Source organism: Neodiprion virginianus, chromosome 2 (assembly GCF_021901495.1).
Source record: "Neodiprion virginianus isolate iyNeoVirg1 chromosome 2, iyNeoVirg1.1, whole genome shotgun sequence".
In the NCBI taxonomy this organism is placed as follows: domain Eukaryota; kingdom Metazoa; phylum Arthropoda; class Insecta; order Hymenoptera; family Diprionidae; genus Neodiprion; species Neodiprion virginianus.
The window spans coordinates 1,553,055-1,562,702 of NC_060878.1; the positions used below are offsets into that span (position 1 = coordinate 1,553,055).

Below are 9,648 nucleotides of genomic sequence, written 5' to 3' on the forward strand. Positions count from 1 at the left end.
CATAGTATAAAAATGTAGAGAGCCAGAATTGCAATGATCATTAACGAACAATCCGTTATAACATTTTTAATTTATCTATATACATATATTAGGGATATTATGTGAAATGAAGATTAGTGACTTTTTTCGATGTTTTTGCTTCCTCTTCTCGTTTAAGTAATCCTATTTCATGTATTATCGATTAATATGCTATATGAAATATTATGATTATTATAGATGCATACATACACCCAACAATATAAATCATCATATGAAATAAAGAAAACGTATTATAACGCATACCTATACTTGATATACGAACAAAGTGACAAAACAAAGAGAGAGCAAAATGAATGAAGCGAAAAGAAAAAAAAATAAATAAAGGAAAAAAAATAATAGAAACACACGCAATCATACGTTAAGTTACTATATTTATGGTACGTATGATAAGTAATAATCTATACTAACATAATATGCAATATTAATAATAATAATAATAATAATAAATATAAAAGAAAATGAATAAATAAATTGCATATATATATATATTACGGTGCGTTGCATTTATTCATTTTTTCCTTACCTGTCTTCAATTTCTCTTTGACGGAAAATGTTTACTTCTCTTTAATCGCGCACATCTTCCGTCGCGGTAATAGCACTGTATATTTTTTTTCTTTCTTTCTTCTTCGATTGACAATGAATTGATCAAGGGGTTACCGTTGTTACAAATGGGATTCGAAGTACATTTTCTTTTTATTTTTCCATTCAAAATTTTACACAATCATCATAAATCAACGAATCGTATCAGGTATGGAGGGATCATAAGCGTGTCGGTTAGATCAATCGATTAGAAAAAAATCACACATCGAATGACAATAGAAACGTAATCGCAAAACCGCGATAGCAAACAGTCATCGTCGTCGTAAAAATCGTCGTAATTGTGAGAAAAAAAAAAGAAAATTGATAACAGTAGTAAGTGTTATCAACCAAATGCGAGCGGTGGATTAATACTGCGAAATGAAATGTATCTCTTGAGTGTTTGCACTGAAATGCGGAAGATTAGGAAACGTTGTTAAATATATATGTATATTGTATTATAGAATAATGTCACGTAACAATACAATCGCTCGACGCGATCAAAGGTTTACAAACTACAATGTATAATTAATTCCTTGTCAAATCCATCGTTCGTAGTTGCAGTTGTATAAAACGTATTGATTTTAGCGGTAAATTATTTTTCCCCTCCATCGAATCGCTGAATTTTCATCAATCAATTTTGCACATGTTAAAATGCGTAAAATTAGTTGACTATAATTATACTTCCAATTACAAAATATCCGTTCCATCCTCTACTATAATCTGATTGACCTTCTTATTATTTTTCAGTTTCACCCCGATTATGAATGAGCGTTTACTGCATTTGGTACTATTTTTTGGCTATTCTCAACCAAGATTGCTGCCACTGGTTGCTGAGCAGCTTCATTGTTGTTTACTTGTTTCTGCGCTATGTTGGCCTGTTGTTGATTGTTTACCAAATTTCCTGCTGCTGTGTTACCGGTATTATGAACCTGCTGATTTCCTCCTGCCGGAACCACGTTTTGTACCACTTGCTGCTGCTGCTGTTGTTGCTGTTGTTGCCGTTGTTGTTGTTGCTGTTGTTGTTGCTGCTGCTGAATTCCTCCTTGAACTTGTTGGACATGCTGCTGTTGTTGTTGAGGAATTTGTTGCCCTTGGAATTGTTGTTGTGGCACTTGTCCTTGGAATTGCTGCTGGGGTACTTGTTGGCCCTGGAACTGTTGCTGCGGCACTGGATGTCCTTGGAACTGTTGCTGCGGCACCTGATGTCCTTGGAACTGTTGCTGCGGCACTTGTCCGTGGAATTGTTGCTGTGGTACTTGTCCCTGGAACTGTTGTTGGGGCACATGTTGGCCCTGGAATTGTTGACCCTGTGGAATTTCGTTGGGATGCCCGACTCTGGCACCCAGTGGATCGATGAATCCCTGATCCGGACCTCCTTGATGTACCGGAACATGGCCGTACTGTGGTGGGAACTGGCGAAAATATAATGACGTGTTATTTTGTATTATTATTCGAATTTTGATTGTTTCAAAATCGTGCATTTCGAACTAAGGAGAGGAAGTACGTAGAACAAATACATTTTCTCTATTAACTTGAGATTCGGCTGCATATACGCAGATTCCTTCATCAAAAAAATTTTTGCTCCGTCTGAATTGTCACGTCGTACATCATCTCGGAAGTTTTAATTCATGCATAGATCTTCTTTTTTTTTTGTTGTCAATTGACTCACCTGTTCAGGATGTCCAGGGGGATAACTATCCGGATGCGGGGGTAGCTAGCAACGTTAACAACGTATAAAAAAAAAAAGAAGGAAAAGTGCAAAACGCTTGTTAATTAATTACATACACAAAACACAGTGCATCGTAGTGACGCGGATAAAAGGAGGAAAATAAAAACCGATAAGATAACAGTCGAGCTGGATCAAACTAAACCAAAGCGACAAGCGTGATCAAATAAGGAAAAAAAAAAGGATATCACACGGAAACTTCACTAACAACTTGCATGCCGCTTTTTTCTTCACGCTTTTTGCTCTTTTTATATGCATTCTGAAAAATCAACTCAATTCGTAGTAACGAAACTTCACACTACAAATCAAAGGCTGGATAGTAAAAGAGACTAAATCGAATTCCATTCTACACTTTTTAGAGGTGGTTGGAAATTCTTTTTGCATCGACTGCATATGATTGTATTAACGTGAACACTAGCTTCACTATAAGGCGTCCAAATATAGAGACTGCAGCGATCTGATTCGCAAATACAGCAATACTCTTTCGCCAATGAATGCACACAATATTTCTTGATAATGATTCCAAATAACCAACAATCCCAGGGCACGAAACGTACCCAGTCACTAGAATTTTATACGTATCTACGTTAGTGCAAATTATACACAGGGAAAACAAGTTCTAAAATGCATTTTAATCAATCTACTAGAGGCGCAAACTTGATTTCTGTGATCAGTGATTGGTGGCACGGAGGATGACAACTTACTATTCCCTTTGCAATTAACTTCTGTATGTCTTCCTGTCTACGCCTCTCAAATTCCTCGTATTCCTGCTGTGAAAATATTTGCTGCTCGTCCAGACCCTGCCATCCTGCATCCTGCTGGAAATCGGGCTTCTTTGTTTGCTCAACGAATTCGTTATAGCTGAAACGGAGGTGAATTCGTCCAAATATCTCAATAACTGACAATAGGCTGGAGAAAGAAAAAATGAAACCGTTCAATTACCTTATCAATCCATCTTTGTTAAGATCAGCTTCGTTGAAAACGTGTTCTCGCATCCGTTCCATTTCCTCCGCGCGTTCTCTCAAATCGTCTTCAGGAGCACCTTCGGCATACATTTTGTCAAGTTCTTTCAAGAAAAGAGCCTTAACTTCATTCTGATCCCAGACGCCATTGCCATCGAGATCTGTAAAAAAATTTCTACGCTCGTTACACGATCTTTACCGCTTGCCAGACATTCGTGCAATGTAAAATACCCACCATGGAGGTAGAAAAACGTCCTGGGATCGAAATCCTGGTTTTCCATGTGGTCCTGTTTTTCCCAGACCTCCTCCAGCTGCGGTTTGCTACCAGGGTGATGCAACTGCAACGATCAAAAGGTGAAGTGCAAAAATTGCGAGGTGTAGATAAATCAAATAAACTATAAATTAACATGAAGGATAAAGTGTATCGTACTAACCGGTTGGTGCTTCTTATGCTTTTCCTCCTGGGAGTGAAGCTCAGCTTCGTATTTCTTCCTTTGATCTTCATCCATGCCTGCAGGGAAAATTACTTATGGTGAATCGAGGAGCGTTTCAATAAATTCCAGCGAGATACTAGCATGCGCGTAACACGAAGGACAGAAATCTACACAGGACAAGCTTTACATCATGCGATGCTCTACAAGAAATGCAAACGAACGAAAAGAAAAGCTAATACAAAAGTGTTGCTTACTAAACAAAGCTAGTTACCAGTATTACCCTTCATCTTTATCTCTTGCTCAAACTTCTTTTGCATCTCGTATTCTTTAAATTCTTCTTTTCTCTTACGATCCGCCTCGGCTAAGTCTTGCGAGGTCTAAAAAAAAATGAGAACTCAATTTGATGGATAAATTACGCTCGATTTTTTATCCTGCGTAAATGAATATTTTCATCAATTCATAAATCATTCGAATCAATATCTGGGCTTAATCAATATTACAGAAACTTGGCTACCTTGGCAATCAATTTCTTCAGATCATCTATCTCAAATGTGTGTGGATTCGAGTGATCGAGATGCTCGGCGATTTTGAGATGGTCGGGATCGAGTCCATTCTCAATCTGATATTCTTTTATGGCCAGATGCCTGAGCCTCTCGAGCTCTTGGCGTTTCAGTTCGTCGAGTTTTGTTCTGACCTGATGATTGACGAACTCAAGTTCATGGGCAATTTTTCCGCTCTGAAATATTGTGACAATACATTGTGAAAATTCTGCAGACAAGCGGAAACACTTGAATAATAATAAATGCAATTCACTTACCCGAATATCAATTTCCTTCGCCTTCTCGAGCTTCTGCCGGAACTCTGGATCGCTCTCCAATGCCTGAACGACCTCCGTCAGGTATCTGTGATACTCCATCACATCCTCCTATGGTCAAATTACACAAATTATTTCTTGCTCGTGTGTTAGCATTCATTGTTTTCTGCACTTTCACTCGTGGAATCTTGTCAGTTTCCACTTCAAGTAAACTGGAAGTTGGCAAGTAGCTTTCTTTCTTGTTATCCACCATATTTTACACAGAATCTCAGCTATTATATGACAAAAACAATTTGTTGAAGTTTCAACTTCAGGCCCGAGATAAAAAATTCCTAGAACTCACCATCGCATGTAGTCTCACTGTTTACTACTGTTAGATAAGAAACAGAATTAAGAAGGAGATTGCAATGTTTCAGATAGTTTAGATCTTTTAAATAATTCTTTTTGCCCCTATCGCTGCATTTCACAATTGCCGGTAATTTCAAAGATAAAAAATGACAAGATAAATTAATATGTCGCTTATTGTTGTGAACATTCATAATCAGCGCATTTATCACAATGAGGACAATTTACAGACAAAAATAGATTTTTCGTTCCCGTGATTGAACTAGATTAGATATCTGTCCATGCGAGATACGATCGATATCGGTATGATTTCATTCATATATATCTACATGATTCAGATACATTGTACAAGAAAATATTTACCAAATCTGCCGAATCTGCAGCTTCAGTTTCTTCCTTATCCTTAGCTGCTTCCTCGCTGGCATTCTTGTTCTTTGTAACAGGAGGCGCAACTGCCGTCTGCACGATGAGCAGCCCTAGGCCCAGTACCAAAAGAGCGCGCATGGCTAGACTCTGAAAATTTTCATGCTTTTAACCACAACTTAATGAAGTTTGTAGAAGGATTTACAGAGCTGTAAAATATTGAATATTTGATTTAAAAAAACTCGCTATTTAATTAAAAGAACAGTATTGACAGTGTAATTGCGGGATTTCCCGAGGCAATTATCAAGGAATTGCGAGAAAAGCAAAACACCCGTTGAGTCACCACTGTTTGAATACGATAAAAGCTCAAAGAAGACACAAACATGCAACTGAGTGAATGATCGTTGAAAATTATGATCAATCACCGAGTAACGGGTTGCGACATAGATCGAGCATTCATTGCATGTAAATTGTCGCAATTGGTCATAAAGAGAGTGATTTAAAATGATGTACAATGCGCTATAGCTTTAAACGAAATTCTGGCAGCGACCTTGAGCCTCTGATAGTGAGAAGAATTGAAATACATTTTTGTTTCCTCAGAGTTTTATTTATCTCTCACAGTAGTCGCATTATTTATCTCGGTTATTGAAATGACGTGATAATTATCAACGGAGATAAGAGGATGTTGGAGTGATCCTGTTTCTACGATCATCGGAAATGAAGTAGAAAGTTGGTTTGTGACTGATAAAAATTGATTTTATCAGTGGTATATCAACGATTATTTTTACGATGAAATCTTTGTCGATTTATCGTGAAAATTGTGTGTAGTCCGAGTCCGAGACTGACGAGCAGATAAGTTTTCCGAAGTCAACATCAGGCTGAAGTTGGTAACGATAATGTAACGAAACATCAGTGAAAAAATCATTATTCGGCAATTTTAGAACGACTTTCAAGGAGTTGGCCGAATGTGAAAAATATGATTGTATTTAATTTGTTGCGGGAAGTAACGATTTTTCCTCAACATGCATCGTTACAGTAACGTTGCTACCTTCATCCTTGTAAATCAACGCAAGCAAAATACCGATAAATTGATGGCTTAGCACCACGTAAGCGAATTCGAGTAGGCAGCGCGCAATACGAAACACCTCGGAAAAATCACGGTTAACTTTTTTTCAAGACGATGACGCCGAGATTCCAGAGTCCCGAACGATTTTCTCCTGATTATGAATTAACGCGATCTGAATTCCGATCAGATATCGCAAATAACTGTGTGAAAGTCGTCGCAGTTTACTGAAAAAGAGAAAGGCAGGGATAACTAGTTACGCTAACCGAGACAAAACTGGGATACGGACTTTGACGTCGAAGATTAACGACATCTCAGAATTTCTAAAGTAATCTTCAAAGCGATTGAACAAACAGATTATTGACTGTTGTTATATTCGGGGAAACGCAAATGAGGATCAGAATCTGTCCGCGTATTTCAACTTTCTAGACAGCATAGGTTAGGATTAGCAGGTTAGGTTAGATAGCAATGCGCGCTGCATGGAAGCGCGAAAAAAACTCACCTTTCTTTGAATTTCTTATATTTTTATACAGGTTGAATTCAGTCACAGAACATCCCACATCACTTTCAGAGGCACTGTGAACTCGCATCAACGAACTTGTGACGTGTATTTTGACACAGCCATTCGGCGAGCGCAGAACGGAAGCGAACGGACCTACGCGAGTGAGCGAGTAGGAGAAACTGTAGAACAGTAAAACTGTAGATACGCGCATACGTCACGCGTAAGATACGCTACCCCTACCATGCCCCACCATCATAAATATCTCTGTCGCCGTCACGTGACCACGACTCGCCGCAATCCGACGTTCCCATTGAGAAATCTGGTTCATTCCGGAATCCGTCGTTCCGGTATCGCCCATTGATAAAATATCGAACCCTCTCGATCCTCCTCGAATTATTATTCGAAATATTAATTGTTATGAAGGAGATAAAATTAACTCATTTTTGAAGAATTGAACTTCTCTGGCGATCTGTTGTTGAGAATATTCTGAATATTTGTATAAACAGATTAACAGACAAATCCTTGCGGCTGTTTGATACTTTGCAAAACGCCTGTGATTAATTTTACAGAAACCGGAATTGGAATCTCCGGTCAAGCGAAGATGTGACTTCAACTTCGCAACACGCTTACATGCCGATTTTCTCATTCTTCCTATACTATCTGTTGCATTGATGTATAGGTTTAAGCATTTATTGCAACAATCGTGACTTATAGATTATAGAACATTAGTGGCATAATCGAGCTGATTACACTGTACCCACACAATTTTCTTCAGCACAGCAGTAAAGTATGTTGTGTTGCCTATAATCGGGCGTATCTCGGAACAGAGAGTGCTTCTGCAGTAAGTGTTTGCGTAAACCGAGCATAGTCACAGCTGGGTAATATTTGTACAGGTTTCGTTTGAAATAAGTATTTAAAACTTTAATGGCACCTTGCATTTAAAATTTTAAATGTTCTCAAAGTAACCATTTACATTTATCCATCCAAATTATGTTTTTGAAAGCATTTTCCATTTTTCATTTTAAACGGATCTATTGAAGGATTTTACCCAGCAGTGAGTATGATGACTGTGAGTACTAACCAAGAGAATATCAGATCTCTAAACTCCTGATCTCAGATTCTGCTGAAACTTCTAGGAGTGTTTCTTGGGCCAAAATATTGAATTTTTGACGTGTAGTCCCTCCTATTGGGCCTTTCTTCGCTCAATTCACGATTCACCAGGCTGTCAAAAATTCACACTTCACACTTTATTGTACTATGAAATAATAATATATCCGTTTACTCTTGATCCTATAAGAACCTGTTATCGATACTTTAACACAGGATAATAGAAGCTCACATTTCAGGTCAAAATATACGCTGAGTTTCGTTTAATAAAGCATTCCTCTCATTTAACTACTGATTTATAATAATCAATTTGAATTCAATCAAACAAACCTGGATGAAAATCGATCCAATGAATGGATTTACACATCAGAATGCCTGATCAGTAGGTCTCATACACTCCTTGTAAGTATTAACTGAACAAAAAATTGAACGAGATTATTCGTTAGAAAAATGTTAGAAATAACAAGTATAAAATAATGTGAAAATTACATAATGGATTTCACACGATCATCGATTGTTTGATCCGAAAGAAACTATTTGCGATTCGTGGAAAAATTCTACTCCGCGTTAACGTTGACGGATTTAAATGCAAATTGTGGTAATATGAGATGAGCAGAGTGGAGGAAAGGCTGAAATATAATGATGATGGTAAAAATAATAACAACAACAACAATAATAATAATAATTGGAATCGCTAGCTGTGGATTTCACGGCGTAGGAATATACGCATGAATTTATGACTCCCATGCCGCACCAGGGACGTCCCGATTCCAGAGGCAACAGACCTCCCGGCAAGACCTCCTTAAGGACAACGTAGGCTGAAATTCCACGCAGATAGTCATTAGGAGAGGAAGCGATTTTTATACCTGTAAGGTACCCCCGTGCCTCCTGATGTCAGACCTATGTCGGGCCTGTGTTCTACCTTCAAACAACACCGCCTTCGACAAGTGTCTCCTTCGTCTAATTGGCCCAAGTTCTAACAGCCCCATCTCTAGTTCCCCGAATCCTTTTCTCTCTCTCTCTCTCTCTCTAGGTCTTTCGCTTTTTCCCGAAATTTCGACCACATTTTCCCGAGTTCACGTCAGGTCTGAGTGATTGTGAAAAAATGTGGCAGTCGTCTGTCGGCTAAATTCCAATAGCATGATTCGAATTAGACAATTTGATCGGACTTGGTTTACGTTCGAAAATTGTCTTCAAGTTGGGTGTGAAAAAGTGTTAAAACCAGAGTAAAGAAGCGAGCCACTTGTCGGCGGAAGCAGTTTAATGATGGTTCATTGCAGTGGGAGGTAAATGAGACGTCAGACGCCTGTCTCGACGTTGTATCTATTTGACGACGGCTAAGTAGCCTGCATCCGAAATGGACCGCGCGTTGATGTGGATGATACCGCATACATCACGTACACAACGTAAATTTGAACATTTTAAAGTTTTGTGAAAGAGGTTTTCATTTCGACGATAGGATCCAGTCGTCATTCCGGTTAATCATACTCTAACGAAAGTGTAAGACGGGCTTTGAAAGTTGAAACAAGTTGAAAATCAGCGGTGACGAAAGTCAAGAGTTCTTTCATACTTTCGCAAAAAAATTGGATCGGATCCTCCCGTGGCGCCCTGGCGCTACAAGCGGCCCTGGGAGAGCATATCGCGTCTCTCGCGACTCGAGGGGAAGAGAAAGAGAGAGAATACCGAGGTGGAGAGAGAGAGAGAGGAGCGTCGT

At 38.6% G+C, this 9,648-nt stretch overlaps 1 protein-coding gene across 3 annotated transcripts; it reads right to left on the bottom strand.

Annotated features, from left to right (window-relative positions):
• Nucleotides 1-713: 713 nt before the first annotated feature.
• Nucleotides 714-7,007, bottom strand: LOC124296892 (nucleobindin-2). Of its 3 annotated transcripts, none has more exons than XM_046747292.1 (11): nt 6,828-7,006; nt 5,263-5,412; nt 4,558-4,665; nt 4,255-4,476; nt 4,021-4,117; nt 3,741-3,817; nt 3,542-3,644; nt 3,287-3,467; nt 3,049-3,205; nt 2,288-2,332; nt 714-2,030 (listed from the first exon to the last, which is right to left on the bottom strand). In XM_046747292.1, the coding sequence occupies exons 2-11, from the start codon at nt 5,401-5,403 to the stop codon at nt 1,377-1,379; spliced, it is 1,785 nt and encodes a 594-aa protein (XP_046603248.1). In that variant the 5' UTR covers nt 5,404-5,412; nt 6,828-7,006; the 3' UTR covers nt 714-1,376. The 3 variants fall into 3 exon arrangements, with proteins under 3 accessions (XP_046603248.1, XP_046603247.1, XP_046603249.1); XM_046747291.1 differs by having other exon boundaries at nt 4,012-4,117; XM_046747293.1 differs by lacking the exon at nt 2,288-2,332 and having other exon boundaries at nt 4,012-4,117; nt 6,828-7,007.
• Between the last annotated feature and the right edge of the window lie 2,641 nt (nt 7,008-9,648).